The sequence below is a fragment of the Vulpes vulpes genome, chromosome 13 (assembly GCF_048418805.1).
Source record: "Vulpes vulpes isolate BD-2025 chromosome 13, VulVul3, whole genome shotgun sequence".
Taxonomy (NCBI): Eukaryota; Metazoa; Chordata; class Mammalia; order Carnivora; family Canidae; genus Vulpes; species Vulpes vulpes.
Window position 1 is genome coordinate 84,857,352 of NC_132792.1, and position 26,488 is coordinate 84,883,839.

Here is a 26,488-nt window from a genome sequence, read left to right on the forward strand (position 1 = left end):
AGAAACAGTTTACTTCCAAAACACAATCAATGAACAATGCAAGTATAAGAAAATGCACTCTTACAACAGTGCATTATAACAATGGCTGACAATAATCTAGTATACTGGCCAAAAAGAGAGCTTAAAATAAAAATACAGGGCAGACTGAGGCAGCCGGAGTGGCTCAGTGGTTTAGCGCCACCTTCAGCCCGGGGCCTGATTCTGGAGACCCAGGATTGAGTCCCACGTCCGATTCCCTGCATGGAGCCTGCTTCTCCCTCTGCCTGTGTCTCTGCCTCTCTCTCTCTGTGTGTCAATCATGAATAAATAAAATCTTAAAAAAAAAAAAAAAAAAAGCACAGGGCTGCCTGGGTGGCTTAGCAATTTAGCGCCGCCTTCAGCCCAGGGCGTGATCCTGGGGTCCCGGGATCAAGTCCCACATCCGGCTCCCTGCATAGGGCCTGCTTCTCTCTCTGCTTGGGTCTCTGCCTCTCTCTGTTTCTCATGAATAAATAAATAAAATCTTTAAAAAAAATTCTTCTTATAAAAAAAGTACAACTGTCACTTCATTTTTTTGTCTTTTGTGTCTAGCCTTTATAAAGTATTAATAATTCTGTCAAGGACTTTTGTTTTTTAAAGATTTTATTTATTTATTGAGACACACAGAGTGAGAGAGAGAGAGGCAGAGTCACAGGCAGAGGAAGAAGCAGGCTCCACACAGGGAGCCCGACGTGGGACTCGATCCCAGGTCTCCAGGATGACACCCTAGGCGCAGGCGGCGCTAAACCGCTGCGCTACCAGGGCTGCCCAATAATTCTAATTAAAGGAAAAGATACACTCTGTGCCAGCACCAAGTGAGCAGCAATAAACAAAGGCCAAGTATTTATACTGTAAATTTATATTATATTAACACATTACCCAATTCCCTGAAATGCCTCCTCAGATTAAATTTCTATAATTTCCTTCTCTAGGATCTTTATGAATGAAATGACCAGGTTAAATCTCTGACCAAACTAATGTTGTTAGGCTCCTTTGTGCCTGAGTCTGGTGTGTGGATGTGATATAATTAAGCAATAATGCTATTTGAAGAAATAAATGAAATCTTCAAAATTCTATAGATGAACTCTATAATTGTGGGTACCACAGGCTGCTTCTCTCCTCATGACAGACAGATCACTGTCATCAGAAACTGGTTTAGAAACCCACACCAGGGACACCTGGGTGGCTCAGCGGTTTGGCGCCTGCCTTCAGCCCAGGGCGTGATCCTGGAGACCCGGGATCGAGTCCCACATCAGGCTCCCTGCATGGAGCCTGTTTCTTTCTCTCTGCCTGTGTCTCTGCCTCTCTCTCTCTGTATCTCTCATTAAAAGTAAATAAAATCTAAAAAAAAAAAAAAAAAAAAAAAAGAGAGAGAGAGAAACCCACACCAAAGACTGCAATAGTCAAATTACACAGCTACATGCAGCCATATGACAACACTGTCCATATTCTGAAAGAAAAACACCAATATTCAGGCTTATCTACTGCCTACTTTTGCTGGTTAACTGCTTTGTATGTGACTCAGCAACAGAAAATGGCTCCAACACTCCCCGCAGTCAGCATCAAAGGACATGTGTGCAGAGAAGGCCATGTACCTGAACGGTTGGGCTGAGCACTATAGAAATGTTCTGTATATTCATTTTTGTTTCCAGTTCCTTCGAGATAACATGGTCCATGTGCACGATCAGCCAAGAAATCAGAAGATAGTTACATTCTGGCAGTTCTTTGAGCAAGCGCTGGAATTCCTGCACCTTCTCGCTCTCTGTGCTCCTCCCACAAGCCTCCTCAAAGCGGGGCATCAGCTCTTTGGTAAGCAGATTCTCCGGAAGGTCTCGCAAATATTGCTTCAACAAACTGGCTACGGTGTTAGGCTCATATTCTTCCAAATTTGGAGACTCCTCTCTGTCATAGGCTGCTTTCAGCTCATCCACCTTTGATTTAATTCCTAAAAACATTCAAATACCGAATAGAAAGAAGAGTATCAAGAAAACAAACACACACAGCTTTTCTCACCATGGCACCTGCCCCTGGGGGGAGATCTAAAGAGTTAATCTGACAGTAACAAACCTCTAGTTATGAAGTATTTATCTGCTCAAAGGGCATAGAATTCCTCTGTAAAAAAAAAAAAATTATAATAATAATAATATAAAAGACTACACCGTGAGGGTGAACTCAACCAAAAGCTAAATAATAATGGGAAAACTCAGTATTTAGAAAAGAAGTCAGAGCAATCTTGGAATATCTTAGGTTTCAAACACAATAATTTAAATCTACGTAGTTAAAAATTCAGGCAAAACTTCAACTACAATCCAAGTGTAAATCTTGTTCCACATGAGCGGCCAACTGCCTTTTCTAATGAGTCACAAGACTGATAACACAACACACAACTCAGTATTTATTAGTGTGTCCAAAAAGTTGTGGGTAATTACTTTTTTATAAGCAAACATTGTATCATAAATGCAAAAGGGGGGTTTGCTATCTAAACACACTCTGAAAAATCTTGTCCATTAAATAATCCCCATCTAATTTCTATTTTAACCTTAAACTATGATATATTTTCTTAATCCGGAACACAGCAGGACCAACCAAAAAAAAAAAAAAGAAAGAAAGAAACTTAAGGTTCCTAAAATCAAATTGTTTTGCTTTTCTTATAGGACAGAAACAGTGATACACAAAACTGTTTTCCAAACATTCTATAAGTTTTTAAATCTAGTCCAATCTGCATTTAAGTGATATGGATTCGGTGTTAGTGACTGCTCATTAAAGTACAAGGTAGCTTTCTGTTGTGTTTGATACTTAAAACTTTAGGCCAACATTTGAAACAAGCCACATTATTAAGACTGAGAGACTATAATGGTTGATGCAAATATTCAAGTGTCATCTAATCTCAACAGCATTTTATAATCAGTACTGCTTACATCTGGGCTTTGGTGTTCCTTATCTTATGTGAAACCCTTACAATGGCATTACAATGAATCTGTCAATCATCACTTACCCAGCACTGGCAAAATAAAATCAATAACACTAAATGTGAAAGTAAGAACATAAAGCTTATTTTGTATAATCTTTATTTTGAGGCAAGAAAAGTTAGAAAATAATTCCCATTTTCTTTTTAAGATTTTATTATTTATTTTAGAAAGAATGAGCAACCAGGCCGAGGGGGAGGAGGTGGCAGAAAGGAAGAGAAGCAGACTCTGCACTGAGCATGGAGCCTGATGTGGGATTCCATCCTTAACCAAAGGATCAACCAAGGATCATCACCTGAACCAAAATCAAGAGTTAAAGACACTTAACCAACTGAGCCACACATGCACCTAAATAATTCCCATTTTCTTATTTTTATGACAATGAGTAAAACACAGTGAGTGAGAACTTCAATTGAAATTCTTAGCAAAGACTTTCTTTTATGTATCTAATTTTTCTCCCCAATAGTGCCAACCCAGAAACCTACACAAATAAACAATTAAAATATGTGTTTGGTTTGTTGTTACTCTGAAATTATCAAAAAAAATTTTTAATTGGACACTTCAAATAAAATGTCTTAGGTAAAAAAGGAGCATACACAAAATGGTATATATTTAACAGTGGAACTTACATATGAATAATTAAAAGCCAAAAATTTCCAGCAGAAAACAGTATTATGGGCATTCAAAGAAAGAAAAGTCACAGAAAAGTCACAGCCGTAAACTTAATCCATACAGCACACTGTCAGAGCTTAAAAAATAATAAAAAATTGATCAAAGCAAGAGCTCAGCCTCCAGGAGTCAATGATCAGGGGAACAGCTCCGTTTGAATGCTCTGACACACAAATAGAGGAGTTCTGCAACTCTGACTCTCCAAAAGAATGCAAACATCAAAAATAGGTCAAAGACAAAGGAATCCTTTGAACAAAGCTACAGAAACTCTTCAGAGAAACTTTCACCTAAAACAAAGTTCCTTCGTGCCTATCAAACTCATGTGAGAGAAGCAGCTGTGTTAGTACTGTTTAAATCTTTAAAAACCAATTCATCATTAGTTTTAAAAGCCAAATTTGCAAATTCATTTAAATGTGTTTATTTTCGTGTTATTAAACGGTTATAAATTCAATACCTAATTTGTGGATTTTATTTTCTACAAAATGGTACTATGTTAGCCAAAAGAGTTAAGAGTCTAAACGACAGCATGGTATCTATGGAACTATGTAAAAGGTTCCTCAATTATCAAAGATGCCTGTCCCTTCTCAAAAAATCAAAAATATCAAATCTGCCCTCTAAAAATGTGTATGAACCAAATAAATGGAAAAGCTCAACATAATCTCTATATTCTAAATATGTATGATTTGACATATCATGAAAATGTGTTACCAACAAGTTTTATAAAATACATCTCCAGTATTAAGAAACTGAATTAAAGGAAAGTAATGATTTGGAACACAGATGTTGCACAGGGCAAGACTTCCATACTACACAATAAAAAAGTCCTACTACTTTGCAAGAAATAAAATCTTTTTCCTTCTACATTTTGCTTGATTCTAGACACCCACATGAGATATTCTTGCCAAATATGAAATTTAAATTTTCACACATAGGGAACATAAATAAATGGAAAATCAATTTCATTAATCTATGTAATAGCTGCACATGGCTGACAAAAGCATTCACATTTGGGCCTAAACATATAACAAAGAACATTTCATGTCCCTCAGCTTAACTCAGGAAATATGATTATGCTAATAAAAGTGTCTCTGAAGCGTCCTTTACCCAGATATCTCCTCTCCCTCACAACACGGAGCTCTGCTCAGAGAGGAAAGAGGTGAGAAGAATACAGCACAGTCTGAGCGCACCCGAGCGAAGGGACACTACTCCTATGCTTTGCTTACACTCAGCCAGGCAGCTGCAAACTATGAAAGACTCACGCATAAAGCCTCCTAATGGAAGGTAGTATCATAAGAAAAAAGCAAACTATCAAAACACACACAAACACATACACACACGCGCGTGCATGCGTTGAGGGATTTTTGTTCAACTGCAAGGATCAAGGAAATGAATAAGGCTCAGGACCCATGCTATAATTTTCCTCACAAGCTAATCGTTTTCCTTTCTTTAAAAAATGAAGGTGAATTTCTTAAAACCCCCAAGAGAAGCACATGTCCTCAATACCTGAAACTCTGTAGATGCCTTCACACTTCATGCCATACTTCTCCACGTAATCTACACACTCACGGAAAACCGCTGGCAGCCGAATGCCATCGTACAGCATGGTCCTCTCAGCTGCATCAGTCAAAGGGACTCCAAAGATGGGTTTGAGGTTCGGAACATCAATCTGAGGCACCTCTGGCTCCTGGATTGGCTTCTTCTTTTTCTTCTTCTCCTTCCACTGTTTAACAACATCGGCTGCTGTCAAGTCTTTTGACTTCTTCTCTTTATGTTTCTCTTCTTTGTGCTTTTCTTCTTTATGTTTTTCCTCTTTGGGTTTCTCTTTAATTTTAAAATCCTTCTCTTTCTTTTTAGAAAAGCTGGGCTTCTTGAAAACATGAATTCCCTTGGACCTCTTCATTTTGGAAGGACTTTCAGCTTCATCTCCAGAGCTGTCTTCCTGAAAGGCAGCATAGCCTTCAGCTGCCAAAGAAACACAGGAAACAGAAGTCATAGATCTGTTAAATGTCAAACCATGCCTAAACTCTCTAAAAACAGGACCAAAAAAACAGCGCTACCTGGCACTGGCTACCTTGCTTTTCACTTCATGGTCAATCCCTCCTGGGTACTCCCAGTAAAGAAACAGGTTTCTTCTCAGGTAAAATGAGATGTGGCAGTGACATCTCCTGGCCACAAGAGGGGAAATGCAGAGTGCCAGTTACCATCACAACTGGTTTTAGGTGGAAGTTTGGCAAACCAAATACTATGAATACACAACAAAGGATCTACAGAGAGAGAGCTAAGTAAGAGTCCTATAATATAGAGCGTTCTTTCTGGCAACTGCAGCAGGGACTGAAGCTTCATTTGGGTGGAAGACAGAACCAGGAAATTTCCAAATCTCTGGATGGTGGCCAAATGCACCGGCCCACTTATGCATCATGAGCCTTGGTGTACACACACTGACACTTGTTTTATATCATATTAGAGCTATCCTAGCTTGCTTCTGTTATCTCAAAATATAATTCTCCTATTCTTTTCTTTAGCCAGCTACCTTACAAGCTATTTCATAACAAAAATTAAAAATATTTCACAAATTACCCTCCATTTAAAATACCACAAACTCCACACCAACCAGAAGGGCAGAAACCTTAAGGGCATTATACCATGATCTAAAACAAATGCGGTTCTCAGACACTGCTGGTGTGAGTGTAAGCCACTCTGGAAAATTGTTTTTGCAGGATCTATTAGACTAATGCTAAGTTGAGTGTGGCCTATAATACAGCAATTCCACATCCAGGCATATACACAACAGAAATATGTATAAACACCTACAACGACACTCACAGAAGCCCTATTCATAACAGTCAAAAATGGAAAACAACCCAAAAGACCAAGAATAGCAAAAAAATTCTAGTATATTAATGAAATGAAACAAAATCCAGCAATAAAAACGAACAGATTACTGCCACATAGAATAACATGGATGAATCTAATGAATACAACTTTGGGCAAAAGAAACTAGATGCAAAAGGAAATCTGGTATCAGTTAGATAAATTCAAAATCAGGCAGTTTCAAGCTATATTGAAAGCAGTTTACCTTTGGGAAGGGTGGAAGATTCCCTTTGAAGGGATAATGGAAAGGAATTTCTAAGCTGCTGATAATGCTCTATTCCCAGAGGCTTATAATTATAAGGACATACACCCTTTTTGTGATAACTCATTCAAGTTATATACAATTTGTGCATTCTTAGTGCTATGCTTCAAAAAACAAATTAACTTAAAAATACCGTAAAACTCCAAATAAAGCAATACTTAAAATAACTCACCTGATCTGCTTTTAACATACTAAGGTGCTATGCTTAAAAAATTCATCTTTCCTACTGAATAGGAACTATAAATAGAATGCATTATGGCATTTGCTTAAGACAAACAAATAACTACTGTTTTTTTACAGTTCCAATAAAGTATAGTACTGCAACTGGCTTACACAACCGAGCCAAGAAAGTAATATTCTATATAAGGGTGAAACTCCAGTATCTACTTTTTATGCATTATTTAAAATAATCAATATAAGAAACTTTCATCATAAAACTTTACCATTTCTGGAAATTTGGTATTTTTATTTGCAAGAGTAAAACCCTAAAATACAGCTCTACTATACAAAAATTGAGATCCAAAAAAAAAAAAACAAAACAAAACAAAAATTGAGATCCAGAAAAGAACAGAAAATGTCAAACAAGAGTCTTTGAACATTGTCTCAGAAAATAGCAGGTGCATGTAATTTGAGTAAAAGTTTATCTGAAATATATCAAAAGCACAGATAAAAATGGCACTTACTCCTTTTTTCTTTTTTCTTAAATTTTCCTTTTTTCTTCCCATGGTCTTTCTCATCATCAGATACTATGTCAGGAGGTTCATGGAGGCTGTCATGGGGAGGCGAGGGCTCGCCGGTGCGGTACAATCCAGGAAATTTAGTAGGGCTGATCTCCTCAGAGCTGGGGGTTCGGGTAAGACCACTGCCATGCTCCACCCTGCGGTGTTCACTGGGGCTGCTGGTGGGGGGCAGGAAGCACTCAGTCATTCTGCCTCCCTGATGAGACAGTGAAGAGGGTTTCTCTGTTACCTATCCATTACACCTGCACATAGGAAAAAAAGGTCATCAACACCAGTCAAAATACAAAAGCACCTCCCCACACACAAAACGTAGTGAGTACTCTTGCATTTACAAATCAAAAATATTTTTCTTCATGACCCCTCTTTAAAAATATTCATTTTCTCATCTCAAGTTATATTCATCACACATTTCAGTTTTCAGAGCTTTCATAGAAAGCACTAGCATCTTTAAGTATTAGAAAAATAAACTAAATGAAAATCAGAGTTCTCAAAGTAGCACACAGAGCTCCTTTTACAAAGAAGTCCCCACAGTAAGAAGTTTCATTTTGTTTTTTTTGTTGTTTTTTTTTTAAGATTTATTTATTTATTTATTTATTCATGAGAAACACACACAGAGAGATAGGCAGAGACACAGGCAGAGGGAGAAGCAGGTTCCATGCAAGGAGCCCGACGTGGGACTCGATCCCGGGCCTCCAGGATCACACCCTGGGCTGCAGGCGCCCCTAAACCGCTGCGCCACCGGGGCTGTCCCAAGAAGTTTCATTTTGATTGCTCTAATCAACATAAAATCTTACTATTTTCCTTTATGAACAAATTACAAGTAATAAATAATATAAAGACAACTTATATAGCTACAGATGAATAGTTCAGAATCATAATTAAAATTTACAATAGTTGTAGTGATATATTTGATGATTCATACAATGATAGATCCTTAAGTATAGTTATATACTGCATTATATTAGATAGTTTTTGTGTTGATAATAACTTTAATTTTGTACTCCAATTATGTCAAAAGAAACAAGGGAGCCCTTATTTGTTCAATCCTAAAATACACACAAAGCAGACTGACTAGAATGGACACTGCAAAGGCCAACCACAGTAAGAACTCAAGATATGTTCACTTCTTTCTTTCTTAGAGGTTACACAATCTATACACAGTCAAAAGTTACTTGGATCAGTTCTTATTCCTCTTTAATATCCTTATGATACTCATTTGGAAAACTATTAGAATCACTCATTTTCTCTTTGCACTTACTTTTAAGGTTATTTTAAAATTTAAAAACTCCACAAGCCCTAAATGACAAGATCAATAAATCTGACCATGAACAGTCAAAAAACAAGCAAACATTAAAAAAAAAATAAATTGGCAATCTGCAATAACTAAGTTCTTTAAACAGCAAAGAGTTCTTAGAAATCAGTAAAAATATTAACAAATCAGGATACCTACACAAAGCACATGATACAACTTATAGAAAAATGACTAATATCCATATGAAAATAATGTTCAAGTACAATTCTAATTTTTAAAGCATAAACTTAAAAAGTTACCATTTTTCTAACATCAGACTGGCAAAGAACAAAAAAGTACATAATACCCAATGTTGGTAAAGATATAAGCAAAGAGGGACTCATGAGACTACGTACTGATAACCTAAGTCTAAATTAGCACAATCTTTTTTGAAAAGCAATTTGGCAATATCTATCAAAATATAAAATGTACTCTCTGATCCAGGCATTCCTTTTAGGAAATTATTCTTCAGATACACTTTCACAAGAATTCAAGGATGTGCACATGAAAATATTCATTTCAGAACTCTAAGAGCAAAAATATAATAATCTAAAATGGCTATCCCTAAAAGATCAGTTATGATTTACCCACATAATGGAATATAAATTATTATACACAATTTTTGAAAGCTTATAAGAAACAGCTACTGTTAACTCTTGGAAGTGGTAAAATGGGAGGGAGAGAAAGATTTTTTTTTTTATTCCTTCAACATAGTTTGAACCTTACCATGTCCTTTTATTACTTTCATTACTATTGTTGTTTTTAAAAATGTACAGGGCATATTTTTTTAATTTCATAAAAATCATACAGCATTTAAAATCATGTTTTTAATACTATTTAATAATATAGAGAAAAAAATAATATAGAGAAAAGGCTTTATTTATAGCACAATATCAATATTTAAGTATATGAACATACATGCAAAAAATGGTAAGAACAGGGGCACCTAAGTGGGCTCACTCAGTTGGTTAAATGTTCGACTTTTAATTTCGGCTTAGGTCATGATCTCTCAGGCTTGTGAGATTGAGCCCTGCATCAGGCTCTGCACTGAGCATTCTAGCCTGCCTTGGGATTCTCTCTCCCTCTCCCCCTTCTCTCCCCTGCTCTCATATACACACATTCTCTCTCTCTCTCTCTCTCTCTAAAAAAAAAAAACAAAACCAAAAAAACTTAAGTACAAGAGAATGTTAATAACAATTCTCTGAATCCTAAGATCATAAGTGACCTATGTTTTCTTCCTACCTTCCTGCATTTCATAAATTTTCTACCCAGTATTATTGCTCATATAATCAGGGAAACATAAAAAAAAAATCAGAAAGTTCCATTTAAGATCTATAAGGATCAGTCTAATTCTGTTTTTCTGTTTGGCTACTGTTTTTTAGAAGTACAGGCCATTTTCTCTTCAATCAAAGGCATCGTAAGTTTTAACAATTACGGGATTTGAGGGTTTACGCAAAGCTAGAGCCCAATAGCATAATAGCATAACAGTTACGTATTACAGGTGAGGAAACTGAGCTCCAAAGAGGAAGCCAAAACACAGCTGCAGGAAGGAGCACAGCTGTAAACTACACAAATAAACCTGCTTATAGGCATCCCTTCCACACTGAGCCATTTTGTCTTAAGCTCCCCTGGCTTTGCACACGATGTCTTCACTCCTGGAAAGCCCCCCTTCTAGCACCTCTGCACGGCCAATTCACACCCATCCTTCACCACGACTCCTGAAAATGGGAATGAGGGATCTGTTTAAAGTGATGGAAATAGCCTAGATTTAGACAGTGGTGACAGTTACACAAACTAGTTGATTTACTAAAAATCACCACATTATACACTTTAAGTGGGTGGATCTTATGGTATGTAAATTATACCTAAATAAAGCTGTTTAAAAAAAAAAAACAACAGGATCAATTACCAGCAACACTTTTTCCAGGAATCGTCCCTCACCACTCCTTTTCTGTGCTCTCCAAATCTCCAGAACACACCTCCAGCACTGCATGCACTATGCTGTGTTTTAATTGCCTGGGCACCTGTCTGTCCTGTCCAGCAAATCTGTGAGCTCCAGCATTTAACACAACACAGGGCATTATAGGAAGTACTCAAATTACTCAAATTAAGTTTACTTAATGAACCAATTAGTTTCTCCCATGTCCTCAACATATTGTATATTGATGATGAGACAAAGACTAGAAGACATGAACCTGACCCTTAGCCTTACATTTGAATTAAGGAAACAAAGCAATGGAGCCCAAATTTTGAGTTCCTGTGGCTTCAGCAACATTCACATACATTAACCTTAGTACATCCTGTGAGAAAAGAAGTACTTTGCCAGGTTCACAAAGGGGGGGCCCAAGGCTCAGAGGCCTGCAGTAACTTACCCTAAGTCACACAGCAAGCAGTAAAACTGGGATCTACCCTGAAGTATCATTTTTTCCATGTATCACACCCAGAAGAGCACATTCACGCCAGGAGGAGCAGCGCAGTTAAATTAAGACACAAGCAGAAACACGGGGCTTATCTGTGGGATGGCAGCAAGCCTGGTCTGATGGAACAGCTCCTGGGAAGGATAGGAGAGGCATGGAAAGACAGGTGGGTTCTGAACCGAATGCCAACTGAATGCCCAGCTGAGGACTTCGGCCTTGATGTGGGAGCCGAGTCATCACCAATCACAAAGCCAGGAAGTGATAAAACGGGGACCTAGAGGAGTAAGGGCAGGAATATGTACCAATGCCACACGGATCTGGGTGCTCCTCCCATCTTCCTGCAGCATTTTGTAACGTTCTCTCTGTTCACACACTAGCATTACTCAGTTTCCATCCTAGACTGACAAAGAGGACAGGTTTGTTCAGAAAGCATTCAAGAGATAATCTTACAAAAACTACTCTAGATGATTATGTGTTGACTTGCTTCCACTACAGTTGGGAATGAGTAGAAGGAAGGGCAGAGCTAAGAGCATACATGAAGGGTGAAGGCCTGAATGCAGGATGATTTAAAAGCAACAGGTCTCCATTAGGGCACACACTGAGCACTGGGGAGCCACAGCAAACCTAAGCTTCAACAAATAAAAATGGGCAGACGCAGCCTCAAGGGTCCATGGTAAATTTGAGTAGAAATAGCTAAAGGTAAGGGAAAAAAACACAAAAATTAAAAATTTCTACTTCTAACGGAAAAGAAGAATGGGTGTAAATTTGTAAACATTTGAAGAAAGAATACTTACCCTACTCCTCTTGGTGAAGTACAACTAAAAATCCTGGATATTAGATTTAAAAAAAAAAAAAAAAGGACAACCGACTGATAGAGAAGAAGGTTAGTAGGTTAGGGACCTCAGGATTCTAAGAACAGAGTTGGAAGTTCCCTGAGTTTTCTTTTTGCCTCTACATCCCAGACTTGGAATTCAGTCCAAAACCCAGAAACACTGATGGGCACAGATGAAACAACAAATGCCTGCTCTCTCTAGCCAAAGGACTAGGAAAGGAGCTGCCCTACAAGAGGAAAACTTTTAGATAATAATGGTCTACCCAGGAAACACCAGGAAAAATCTGTAGCCCTCCCCTGAACCACACCGGTAAGAGGGAGATTAGATTTGCACCCTCATGGGGTGCCCCAAGTAGGACGCTGGGCCTTTCACACCGGCCAATTGGTAAGAGTACTCTGCTCTTGCAAGGGTATCAATGGAGATTCTTCCAGTGAAGAATCTGGACTTCTACCCCCAAACTGTAAGTAACTAAGCATCCTGCTCCATTCCTGCTAGGTAGTCTCAGAGGCCTAACAGAGAGTTGGGATTTTCACCACCACCCAGTGGTAATGAGGCCACCCCACTTCAGTGTCAATAGAGCCCACATGGGAAGCCAGAAGCAAAAGAGGAAAAAAGAAAACCTCCAAAGAAAAGATTAATTACACAGAAGACAAATCGTAATATAGAATTAAAACCAATAATTACATTACGGGCAATGGAATATACATTCCAATAAAAAGGCAGAGAAATCAGGGTGCACAAAGAAGCAAGATTCAGTGATCTGCTGTTTACAAGAGATGCACTTTAAAAATAATTACTACACAGAAAGGTTAAAAGCAAATGAATGGAAAAGATATACCATACAAACATATAAATAACATCAGAAAGGTGGAATGACTATAATATCAGACAAAACAGACTGCAAGACAAGTACTGCAGAAATAAAGGACATCCCCACAATCATAAATGATGTAATTCTACACATGTACACGTCTAATAACAGCTTCAAATACATGAAGCAAAACTGACAGAATTAAAGAGAGAAATAGACAAATCCCCAATTATCATTATCACAGAACTCTCTCAGTAAATGATGAAAGAAGCAGTCTAGACAATATCTCAGCTGGGGGGATCCCAGGGTGGCTTAGCAGTTTAGCACCTGCCTTCAGCCCAGGGAGTGATCCTAGAGTCCCAGGATCAAGTCCCACATCGGGCTCCCTGCATGGAGCCTGCTTCTCCCTCTGCCTGTGTCTCTGCCTCTCTCTCTATGTGTCTCTCATGAATAAATAAATTAAATCTTTAAAAAAAATATATATATCTCAGCTGGGACACAAAAACTACAAATCATAAAACAACAAGTTGATAATGAGATTTCGTCAAAAGTTAAACCATCTATACATTAAAAGAAAATTATATTGAGAAAATAACAAGCCTGTGCTGGATGAAAATATTTGTAATACATATATCTGACAAAGAATTCATTTCTTTAGGAAAAAAAATATGCATCGTATATATACAATTGATCTATAAGATATGTATTACCTTATATACCAATAAGACAAACCAATTAAAAAATAATGAGCAAATAATAACAGCAAGCAAAATATCTGAACAGATACTTCACCAAAGAAAATATACAAATGATCAAAAAGCACATGAAAACAATGCTCAATATCATTACTCATTAAGGAAATGCAAATTAAAACCAGAATAACCCTATTACCTAAAATTAAAAGGACTGCTAGTACCAAGTGTTGACACGAATGTGGAGCAACTGGTATTCTCATCTGTTACTGACAGCAAGTACAGAAACTGCACAATCACTTTGGAAAAGTACTTAACGGTTTCCTATAAAATTAACATACATTTTCATCACCTAATAATTCCACTTCCAGGTATTTACTCAAGAGAAATGAAAATGAAATGCACGCAAAGACTTCTCAATGAAAGTTAATAGTACCTTTATTTATGCTAGCCAACTGGAGATGACCTACATATCTATCAACAAGCAAAAGTTAACAAATTATGATATATCCTTATGATGAAATACTATTCAGCAATAAAAAGGAATGAATAAAAAGGAATGATGGACACAACAACACAGATGAGTCTCAAAAACAATGAACCAAAGAATCCAGACAAAAGAATATACACTGCATGAGTCCGTGTATATGGAATTCTTAAACAAGCAAAACTAATCTGTAGTGACAGAAAGCCAATCAGAAGTGCTGCTGGGCCAGATGTGGTCAGCCAGGAAAGTGAATGCAAAGAAGTATAAGAGAATTTGTCACATTACACACAAAACACAATTCATGATAAATCATAGATGCAAAATTTAAAAGCTCATAACTGTAAAACTTCTAAAGAAAAAGATTTTTGAGACATGAGGGTAAGAATTTCTGGTCCAGACAGGACCAGAAAGCATTAACTATAACATTAAAAATTGAAAACTGGACCCTAATAAAAGTAAAAACTTCTGCTCATTAGGAAATTGAATAATCAAGCCAGTCTTGGAAAAGACATTTACAGAATATATATCTGACAAAAATTATATCCATAATATATAAAAAAAACTCCTTACAATTCAATAATAAGAAGACAAACAATCCAGGGGAAAAAGTGGGCAAAAGAGTTGAGCAAAAAACTTACAAAGAAAAATATGTGACTGGTCAAGAAGTCCATAAAAAAAAACTCCACCTCACTAAACACTGAAGAAATCCAAATTAAATTTTAAATGTGAACTATCAAAAAACACCATCTAGAATGGCTAAAATTTAAACAGAATGAGATCATTTCCAACACTGGTGAAGATATAGGACACAAGGAAGTTTAAGAAATTGTTGGTGGGAATGTAAAGTTTAGCCATTTTGGAAAAGTGTTTGGCAGTATCTGTTATTAAATCCTACTATATGACCTACCAATTGCACTACTTAGTATTTATTCAAGAGGAATGGAAACATATCCACAAAGACTTATGATCAGAGTAACTTTATCCATAAAAACCAGAAACGTCTACATTTCCAACAAGGGACTAGATAAACTACAATATACTCGTGTTAGCATTTTCTTAGAAGCAACTATTCATACAACAAAACAGATGAATTTCAAGTCAGCACACCCAGACACAGTATCTGCACACACAAAAGATCATAAAATGGATTCTGTTTATGTGAAGTTCTGAAACAAGGAAACTTCCCTCTGTCAAAAGAATTTAAAATTGTAGTTGTGGGGGTATAGGGCAAAGGCAGGCATTGAGTACAAAACAGGAGAGAATTTTCTGAATTGGCAGCTATGTGGTATATCTTAACAAGCATGTGGGCTATATGTATGTACACATTTGCTAAAACTTAAAGTATACATTTCACCGAATATCAATTATATCTCAGTAAAATCTCTCAGAAGGGAAAAAAGCCATAATGCCATACATACAGATGACGGTGATCATGAGCCATTAAAAAACACACACCCTCCTTGTCAAATGTTGCTACTCCCACCTCTACAATAAACATCCCACCACCCCCATGCCCCACTACAAACCACTACAATAGGAATGTCTCTTCTAATCTTTCCTAAATGAAAGCCTGTGGCTTGTGGCTGGTTCTTGTAAAAAGAGTAACTTCTCTCCAGAGAGAATTGCAGGTAAAAAAATGGTTTTTTTCCATCACCATTGTTTTTAATGAAGAAATTGTTTAAAACTGTAAAGGGAGGGCAGCCCAGGTGGCTCAGCGGTTTAGTGCCACCTTCAGCCCAGGGCCTGATCCTGGAGACCCGGGATCAAGTCCCACATCAGGCTCCCTGCATGGAGCCTGCTTCGCTCTCTGCCTGTGTCTCTGCCTCTCTCTGTGTGTATCTCTCATGAGTAAATAAATAAAATCTTTTTTTAAATTAATTAATTAAACTAAAACTGTAAAGGGAAAAATGGGCATGAGATGGCAAAACCTTAGCAGCACAGTGGTTAAACAAATTGAAAATACTAATCCACAAACATTAAAATATTAAGTATGTATGTTGCATATAAAATACAGTACAGATGCAGTTGCACTATACTAAAGGTAAAAAATGTTACTTCTGCAGTATCTGACAAAAAAGTAATAAATTAACTTTTATGACAGTTATAATTGAGGTAAAGCAAAAAAAAAAAAGCTTCATAAAACTACATTCAAACTTAACTAACAGTAGCTTAAAACCATTCACTTTTTTTCCAAAGAACTAGGATACACATTATTCTTAAAATAGTTTTTCTGCTCAGGAACTAGAATTAATCAGCACATGTAGTAATAATCACTCACCCATGCAAAAGGACACAGTAATCTAAATAGGGAAGAAAGAAAGATCATGGAGTTAAAGTCTCCCGAAATGAGCTTCTGAGAATTACTCTAGTGGTTTATTAAACTTGATAATGTCAACAGAGGAAAAGACCTATTCCAGAAAACCAATAACCTGCTTAACTAGTTTACAAGTCAAACAAATTCAGGGACTCCTGGGTGGCTCAGCAGTTGAGCGTCTGCCTTCGGCCAAGGGCGTAATCCTGGAGACCCGGGATTGAGTCCCACATTGGGCTCCTTGTATGGAGCCTGCTTTTCCCTCTGCCTGTGTCTCTCTTCCTCTCTCTCTCTCTCTTTCTCTCTCTCTCTCTGTCTCTCATGAATAAATAAATAAAATCTTTAAAAAAAATTCAAATTCTGTATTTTATAATCGTTCTTTATTAATAAATACGAGGCTAAAATTCAGTAGAAGCAGCTTTCTGTTGTTTCTATAGTTAATACACTACATACTGAACCTCTACCCAGTATTAACCTATTATTTGGGAATGCCGAATTTTGTAAACAGCATCTGCACACATAATACATTTTGTTCTTCAAATGACATAGAAAGAAGTTTTCTCAGAATTAAAGGACAAGAGTGCTCAGATCACAAGAGACCACTAAGCACCCCACACAATAAAAGAAGAGACCCACACTGAAGCACATTATGAAGTTTCAGAGCACAATGGGATAGAAAGATGATACTAAAATAGATTCCAACCAGGAAGAGCACTTACAAAGGATCAGTGCCAATTTGCCAACAGGAACACTGGAAATTTAAAGACAGTAAAGAAATAGCTTCAAAACTCTAAAAGGAAACTAGCTCCAACAACCATTCATGCATAATGGTAGAAATAAAGACATTTTCAGACACACTGTCAAGGAAGGTACTTCCCATACACTTTCTCAAGAATGCCAACGACTTGAGCATAACCTTGGAAAGCAGCAAAGGAAGCACCAGGAAAACAAGCCTGTGACCAACTAGTGACACAGTCCACAGTGACATAAGAGGAAGAGCTCCTGGGGACAATGGGGTTTACAGACCTCTGACCATGTGGAAAAGAACAGTAAGATCTGGTAAAGAGTTGCTTGGGCTTTTGGAATAAATCTGTCATAAGAACAGAATAGAAAAGCAAATAAAAATAAGAAATAACCATTAACTGTTAGGAAAAGAAAAAAGTAGACGAGAAAATGAAATTGTAGTCTACTGCCTAGCTCCGCATTACACAATATTTGTCCAGTCATCATAATGAAAAGAATGAACACTGATTCAATCAAACATTGTGATAGGGATGATTATATCAGAAGGCTAAAGGGAATTCAGGAAAAAGGCATGAAACCTAAATAGTCATCTACCATAATACCCAGTTAATATGCCACACCTAAAACTAGTATCTGGAAAAAATAGCAGTTTAAGTATATTATTTAGAAACAAAGAAATAAATACCAAAAGAATAAGCTGAGAGGAAAAAAATAAGACTGGGGGGTGGGGATGGGGGGGTGCAAGAATGAGACTGGGAATAGAACTTACAATGGAAAATTGTAAGTCTTTCAGTACTGCTTTTGGGAGGGACCCCAAGGTCACCCACATAATTCAGCATATATCATACTCTCAGATGATATCTATTTCGTGAAAGGATACAAAGCAAAACAGCAAAGGAAAAGGCAAGCAGAGAAAAAGCCAGAGGACACCAGGCTCAAGCTCCCAATCCTCCTGCAGGGCGTTCACAGTAACAAACTGAACTCTTCTAGCAACAGTAACACGTGAAGTGTCTGCCAGGGAGCTCCTCAGGCTGAGCCAGGGTCTCCATGGAGCCTAACATCAACCAGAATTCCAGACTCCCAGAAAGAAAGCAGGTCATCAGCAGATACGGCACTGCTTTTACCAACAGTTGAGACACAGTGAGCCACTATTCTCATTTAGGAAAAGTTTTATATACCATAGGGAACTTAACAGTCAAGTTCTTGGCTGCAAGCCAAGGATCGACCTTGCAGGCAGGTCTTCCTGTGGACAACAGCCTCAATCTGCTATAGTAACTCTGCACAGGTATTATTTGGTATCTTAAACTGTCTTATGAATTATTCTGAAACAATTTTAAAACAAAAAAAGTCAGGGACACCCAGGTGGCTCAGTAGTTGAGTGTCTGCCTTTGGCTCAGGGTGTGATCCTGGAGACCCGGGATCGAGTCCCGTGTCAGGCTCCCTGCATGGAGACTGCTTCTCCCTCTGCCTGTGTCTCTGCCTCTCTCTGTCTGTGCATCTCTCATGAATAAATAAGATCTAAAACAAAATAAAAATAAAAAATGAAATGAAATAAATAAAAATAAATAAAATAAAATAAAATAAATAAAATAAAATAAAATAAAAGGAGTGCCTGAGTGGCTCAGTTACTTAAGTGTCCAACTCCTAATTTCGGCTCAGGTCATGATCTCAGGGCCCTGAGATTGAGCCCCACGTCAGGCTCCTCACTCAGTGGGGGGTCTGAGATTCTTTCCTTCTGCCCTTCCCCCAACTCATACACACACTCTCTCAAATAAATAAATCTTTAATAAATTAAAAAGAAATAAGTAAAAGAAAAAGAGATTTCCCTTAAAATAGGAATATTACCATAAGATTGTTTAAGCTAGGGGATCCCTGGGTGGCGCAGCAGTTTGGCGCCTGCCTTTGGCCCAGGGCGCGATCCTAGAGACCCGGGATCGAATCCCATGTCAGGCTCCCGGTGCATGGAGCCTGCTTCTCCCTCTGCCTGTGTCTCTGCCGTTCTCTCTCTCTCTCTCTGTGACTATCATAAATAAAAATTTTTAAAAATTAAAAAAAAAAAAGATAAAGCTTATAATAGGATAGCTATAATCCTTCAGATGAAGCAGATAAAGTTTAGAGGGGTTCATATCAACAGTGAATGATATTATCAACTACCCGTGATAGTATGTTTGAAGTTTACGATCTGTGTCCAGTACATGCAAACTAGTATTCACATTTACAGGCTTGACAATAATTTATCATGCACATCCCCACAGACCAACTGCCATCCAACTCAGATTGTTATATAATCAGTTCTTTCAAATTTACTAACATTTGTTTATAGCTGTACTTTAATAGAGATTTTACTCTTTACAAGAGTTATTGTTTCTTTTCTGTACTTTTCTTGTATATTACCGCCAGACTTAATCTTAGTTTCTCTTCTATCCCCAGATGCTTATCTAAACAAATATACATTTAGAGTCCCACATGTCACTCACAGAAATTCACTAAATGACATGGTGATTTCATGTTTCTCACTCAGCTTCTCAACATTCTCAGTGTCACTGATTAGAACAATATACCTAAGACAAGACATATGTGTAAAATAAAATTTTATTTATTTTTTTAAAGATTTTGTTTATTTATTCATGAGACAGAGAGAGAAACAGAGACACAGGCAGAGAGACAAGTAGGCTCCTCATGGGGAGCCCAATACAGGACTTGATCCCAGGACCCCGGGATCATGTCCTGTGCAAAAGGGACACACTCAACCACTGAACCACCAGGTGCCCCAAAATAAAATTTTAAAATGTAAAATTCTGAAGTTCATTGTAATGAAAATTAATGCATGAATGCCTTTTCAATGCCAACGTCCACCATATAACTAATGACAAGAAAACAAAAAACTAATGTTAGTTCAAGAAACTGATATAACTCAATCTGTAAAATCAACCTCCAGATGAGACCAAAATCTGAAGAGCATAAGAAACAGATTCGTAAATACAGAGAATAAAACTAATGATTGCCAGAGGGGAGGGCGGCGGGCAGTTGAGCAAAATGGGTAAAGAGGAGTAGGAGGTACAGGCTTCCAGTTGTGGAGTGAATAAATCACGGGCAAGAAAGGTACAGCAGCACAGGGAATATACTAGATGGTATTGTAATACCATTGTGTGGTAACAGATGGTAGCCACACTTGTGGTGAGCATCATATAACATATAGACTTGTGGAATCACTATACTATACACCCGAAACTAATGTAACCTTGTGTATCAACTGGATTTCAATATCAAAAATAATAATAAAATAAAGAGCAAAGCTTTAAAGTGAAAGTGAAAGTTCAGACTCTGAGGATTAGAAGGTCAGGTGTTATTGAGGCACCTGGGTGGCACGGTTAAGTGTCCAGCTCTTGGTTTTAGCTCAGGTCATGACCTCAGAGTTCTGAGACCCAGCCCCCCATGTTCAACTCCCCACTCAGGGAGGAGTGTGCTCCCTCTCCCCTCTTTCCTTTTGCTCCTCCCCCCACTCATGTGCAAGCATGCACACATGCACACACACACTCTCTCAAACAAATAGATAAATCTTTTTAAAAAAATGTCATTTGTTAGAAAATGAGCATCCAAAACACACAGGAAATAATTCCACCTTCTACCTACAAAATGAAAGACTGGGAAGGACACAATTCAGTCTTACATACAGCTGTCCAAATCAAAGAATATATACATTTATTAAGTATCAGGGGAAAATGCACACTGGACTCTTGCCTTTAAACAAAACCAAAAGTGCTATCACTAGCTGTCACTCTAATACAAAGAAAAAAAAAGTTTTCTCATTTAAAAAATTATAATAAATATCATTCAGTAAGGGGCAGCCTGGGTGGCTCAGCGGTTTAGCGCCACCTTCAGTCCAGGTCATGATCCCGGATGGAGCCTGCTTCTCCCTCTACCTGTGTCTCTGCCTCTCTCTCTCTCTCTCTCTCTCCCCGTGTCAATATAAATAAATAAATAAATCTTTAAAAAATATATCATTCAGTACTTAATAAACAAACCATTTTTAAAGGAATGGTATATTCCTTGGGGGATGGAGGGAGATGGGTTCCTGTCACATTTCATAATCACATAATCTATTCTCAAGTAAATCTTAAATGAGAAACTAACTGGAGAATGGAACAATCAAAAAACCTTAACAATAACTTTTAAACAGTACACCATGGGAAACCTGGGTGGCTCAGCAGTTGAGCGTCTGCCTTCGGCTCAGGGCGTGATCCTGGGGTCTGAGGATCAAGTCCCACATTAAGCCTCTGCAGGGAGCCTGCTCTCCCTCTGCCTATGTCTCTGCTTCTCTCTGTCTCTCATGAATAAATAAATAAAATCTTTAAAAAAATAAAATGCACACCACTGGGGGCACCTGGGAGGCTCAGTCAGTCAGAATAGCATGCAACTCTTGATCTCGGGGTTTTGAATTCAAGCCGCAGGTTGGTATAGAGATTAGTAAACAAAACAAAAACTTAAAATGCACACCACTAGTTACAACAGAAACTGGGCAGAAGTATCTAGTCTATGGTTCCCAAGCAATGCACTGAGACACCCAGAGCATCATAAGCCAAGTCATATAGAGCCATGGAATATCTTCAATTTGAGACAAAGAGCAGGACCCAAAACCTGTCAAACGCTGTACAAACTACTAGCTAAAAGAAGTTCAATTTCAACATTAGGTTGAGCTACATTCCTTTCAATGACATATCTTTGTGAAGTGGGATTTTGGGGAGTAATAGCCATAATTTTCTTTTAAAGTACCGAGAGAAAATCAACATGAGACAAGAAATAAGAGTGGCAACGTCCAATCTGATTACAAAGTATTTATATATATAGTATCCAGCAGGCAAACCATTAGTTATTTAAGAGTGAAATAAAAATATTATTCTCTTTCAATTTATGTGTATTTTTTCAAATGTCTACTGAATTGTCATGACGTAAGTACACATGAAGTTATGTGACCCTAACAATAAAACATATGGAACTATTAGGTATTTCCATTAGGCTGACACCAGGTCTAAGAGCAGGATATGTACAAGATGAAGCTGAAATACCATGTCATAAAAGAAAGTAAAAAGTTATGCAAGATGCTTGGAATCAAGTCAAAAGGACTCCGAAGCTAACTAGAAGATGCTCCCACTGGCCAAAAATTAATAAAATAATTGCAATTAACTAAAAAGTATCAAGTATATTTAAATCTATGAGTTCATAATGACAGTGAAAAATTAAACTCATTGGTCACTTTGGAGGATGCTAGACTACCATCTCATTATTTAGGATAGCTGGTAAATAAAGGAGGGAAAAACATTTATTCTAAATTTCCTATACAAAATGTTGATGCAACAAGTTTCTTTGATCTTTCACTTAATAAATGAAGAAATGGACTATTGCCACTTAATCATCAATTTAAAAATAAATACTGGCAATGATTACCAATGGTTCATAAGATCTCACACAAAAAAAGAAACCAAGCCTTAATGTGTTTTCTGATGGACACACACAGCAGTCTTGCAAAAGTAAGCAAACAAAACCTTAATCTGATTAAGACTCAATATCTACAGGGTATAAAATTTAGTTTCCTTAGTTAATATTCGCAAAAAAAAAAAAAAAGAGGGGGGGGGAGGAGGAAGAGTGGGAGAGTGAACATAAAAATTAAGAGACTTAAGACCAAGAATGAGAAGACAAGCCACAGACTAGAAGAAAATATTCATAAGACTATTAATGTAATAAACGACTGTTATGTACAAATAGTTATGTAAAAGAACTCTTGAAACTCAACAAGAAAACCAATTTAAAAACAGGCAAAAGATGACAACAGACACCAAAGAAGACGTACAAATGACAAACATGAAAATTCTCCATATGTCACGAGAAAAACTGATGAACCTGATAAAACAAAGCTAGATTTTTTAAAAATTATTTTTCTTTAAAAAATGTTTTTGTAACTGCGTATGGTGATGGATGTTAATTAGACTTCTTGTGATCATTACACTATATTCTTGAAATAAATGTAACATTATGTCAGTTATACCTCCCTAAAAAAGATGTTTATGGCAGCTAACTCAGAGAATTATATTTATTCATAATTACCAAAACGTAAAAGCAACTAGGATGCCCTCTGGTAAAGTGAAAGGATAAACTATGCTATACCCAGACTATAGAATATTATTCAGTGCTAAAAATAAATGAGCAGAATCCTAAATGGAGAAGAATTGTAAGTGCCTATTACAAAGTGAAAGCCAATCTAAGAAGGCCACATACTATACTGATTCCTATTATATGACATTCTGGAAAAGGCAAAACTACAGAAACTCCTAAAAGATCGATGGTTGCTGTGGCTGAGGGAGGTGGCAGGGAACAACAGGCAGAACACATGGGGTATGTGAAAACACTGTGTGATATCATAATGATGGGTACATGCCATGTCGTTATGTATTTGTCCAAACCCACCAAGAATGACCTTTGATGTAAACTATGGACTGGGTGATTATGATGTGTCAATACAGGGTCATCAGGTGTAACGTACAACTCTGGCGGTGCTGATCATGAGGGAGGCTATGCATGCTTGGGGGTGGAGGGTATATGGGAAATGCATATCTTGCACTCAGTTTTGCATCTAAAACTGTTTTTAAAAATAGTCTTTTAATTTAAAAAAATTACCTGAGGAAGCTAAATGTAATGTCATAATATACTCATTTTCTTAAAATGCTAAACTTAAGTTGAAAACTTAGATGGCATCTGCTGCTTTTTAATTGTGTTACCATAGAAATGGGATAATAAAATGGGCTTCAATGAGCCTTTTCTCCAGTTTTATATCCATACTTTTGTTTCCCATAATTTTCCTAGGCAGAAAGTCAACGTTCTTGATTCACTACTTCAACTTTGGAACAAACTACTTAATATCACCAACATCTAAAATTACAGGTATAGGGGCTCTCTGCTCTTCCCCGTTCGACAGACAGTTGCATCTTTTGATGCAGTGCCAGCCACGTCCCCGAGACACAATGGTGAAGGTTGGAGTGAACGGATTTGGCTGTATTGGGCGCCTGGTCACCAGAGCTGCTTTTAATTCTGGCAAAGTGGATATTGTTGCCATCAATGACCCCTTCATTGATCTCAACTACATGGTGTACATGTTCCAGTATGATTCTACCCACGGCACAGTCAAGGCTGAGAACGGGAAACTTGTCATCAATGGGAAGTCCATCTCCATCTTCCAGGAGCGAGATCCCCCCAACATCAAATGGGGTGATGCTGGTGCTCAGTATGTTGTGGAGTCCACTGGGGTCTTCACCACCATGGAGATGGCTGGAGCTCACTTGAAGGGCGGGGCCAAGAGGGTCATCATCTCTGCTCCTTCTGCTGATGCCCCCATGTTTGTGATGGGCATGAACCACGAGAAGTATGAGAACTCCCTCAAGATTGTCAGCAATGCCTCCTGCACCACCAACTGCTTGGCTCCTCTAGCCAAAGTCATCCATGACCACTTCGGCATCATGGAGGGCCTCATGACCACTGTCCATGCCATCACTGCCACCCAGAAGACCGTGGACAGCCCCTCTGGGAAGCTATGGCGTGACAGCCGAGGGGCTGCCCAGAACATCAGCCCTGCTTCCACTGGCACCACCAAGGCTGCGGGCAAGGTCATCCCTGAGCTGAACGGGAAAATTAGTGGCATGGCCTTCTGTGTCCCCACCCCCAACGTGTCAGTTGTGGATCTGACCTGCCGCCTGGAGAAAGCTGCCAAATATGACAACATCAAGAAGGTGGTGAAGCAGGCATCGGAGGGCCCCCTCAACGGTATGGTGGGCTACACTGAGGACCAGGTTGTCTCCTGAGACTTCAACAGTGACACCCACTCTTCCATCTTCGACGCCAGGGCTGGCATTGCCCTCAATGACCTTTTCGTCAAGCTCATTTCCTGGTATGACAATGAATTCGGCTATAGCAACCGGGTGGTGGACCTCACGGTCCACATGGCCTCCAAGGAGTAAGAGCCTCCTGGACCACCAGCCCCAGCAAGAACAAGAGGAAGAGAGAGGCCCTCAGCTGCTGGGGAGTCCCTGCCCCAACTTAATCCCCCAACACACTGAGAATCTCCTGACCTCCAATTTACATCCTAGACCCCGAGAAAGGGGAGGGGCTTGAGGAGCCCTACCTTGTCATGTACCATCAATAAAGTATACTGTACCCAGCAAATAAATAAATAAATAAATAAATAAATAAATAAAATTACAGGTATAGGGACACCCGAGAGGCTCAGCAGTTGAGAGGCTCAGCAGTTGAGCATCTGCTTTTGGCTCAGGGCATGAATCTGGTCCTGGAATTGAGTCCCACATCCAGCTCCTTGCAAGGAGCCTGCTTCTCCCTCTGCCTGTGTCTCTGCCTCTCTCTGTTGTCTCTCATGAATAAATAAAATCTTTAAAAAAAATAAAATTACAGCTATAATTTATGAATCTTCCTTACAAAGTCTTCTTCCCAGTAGAGGGGAGGGGAGCTTTCTTCCCTCATCTACCTTGGCTCTCTTTCTTTTCTTTAGTAGCTCCGTATCCAACTGCATTTATCTAAAGGCACCCACCGCTGGCAGGTTGGTGAAGATTCTTATCTATAAAAAAGTTAAGAGGAAAATCCTGGTCACACAACACTAGCTTCTACAACTGACAATCATACCTCATTTTTGAGGCAACAGTATGCAGTTTTATTCTCAACCTGTCACAATATCTGCCTCTCAATTTTCAGTGTTTTTAAATTAATCTAACATTCAATTCATAATGAACTGAGATGCTTCATCATACCATGGTATTAACTCTGAAAACAATTACAAATGAGTTTTACTAGTATTTTTAACTTTTTATGTAAAAGCTTCATTTTTAAATCTTTGTACAACTTTTCAACGTAACCAGTTTTAAGGACTTTCCTCAAATATAAATAGGCCTAGTAGAATCTGGCATACAATAAGTACTCAACAAATACAGATTCCCTCATTTCACGTATTACAACTGTTTAGAATAGTGGGATGCTTGGGTGGTTCAGTTGATTGGTCAGCTACCTCTTGATTTTGGCTCAGGTCATGATCTCAGTGTCATGAGATCGAGCCCTGCATCTGGCTTCTCCCTTGCAGGGAATCTGCTTGGGATTCTTTCCCTTGCCTTCTGCCTCTCCCCACTGCATGCTATCTCTAAAATAAGTAAATACATCTTTTCTTTAAAAAAAAAAAAAAAAAAAAAAAGCTGGGCAGCCCTGGTGGCTCAGCAGTTTAGCACCACCTTCAGTCCAGGGCGTAATCCTGGAGATCCAGGATCGAGTCCCACATCGGGCTTCCTGCATGGAGCCTGCTTCTCCCTCTGCCTGTGTCTCTGCCTCT

The 26,488-nt window shown here is 38.2% G+C and overlaps 1 protein-coding gene and 1 pseudogene across 5 annotated transcripts in view; one reads left to right on the forward strand and one right to left on the reverse strand.

Moving 5' to 3' along the window:
* The window catches only part of RALBP1 (ralA binding protein 1), a 57,243-nt gene that overhangs the window by 15,851 nt on the left and 14,904 nt on the right, over positions 1 to 26,488 (reverse strand). For 4 of the 5 annotated variants that reach the window (XM_026005950.2, XM_026005949.2, XM_072734879.1 and 1 more), the window contains exons 2-4: positions 7,470 to 7,768; positions 5,157 to 5,615; positions 1,614 to 1,963 (exon numbers count right to left, since the gene is read on the reverse strand). In XM_026005950.2, coding sequence (XP_025861735.1) covers positions 1,614 to 1,963; positions 5,157 to 5,615; positions 7,470 to 7,713 — 1,053 coding nt within the window. In that variant the 5' untranslated portion in view covers positions 7,714 to 7,768. Of the gene's footprint in view, positions 1 to 1,613; positions 1,964 to 5,156; positions 5,616 to 7,469; positions 7,769 to 11,189; positions 11,435 to 26,488 lie in introns of those variants that run through there. The other variant, XM_072734881.1, reaches the window with a different exon arrangement.
* LOC112925285 (glyceraldehyde-3-phosphate dehydrogenase-like) lies at positions 24,114 to 25,250 on the forward strand (annotated as a pseudogene).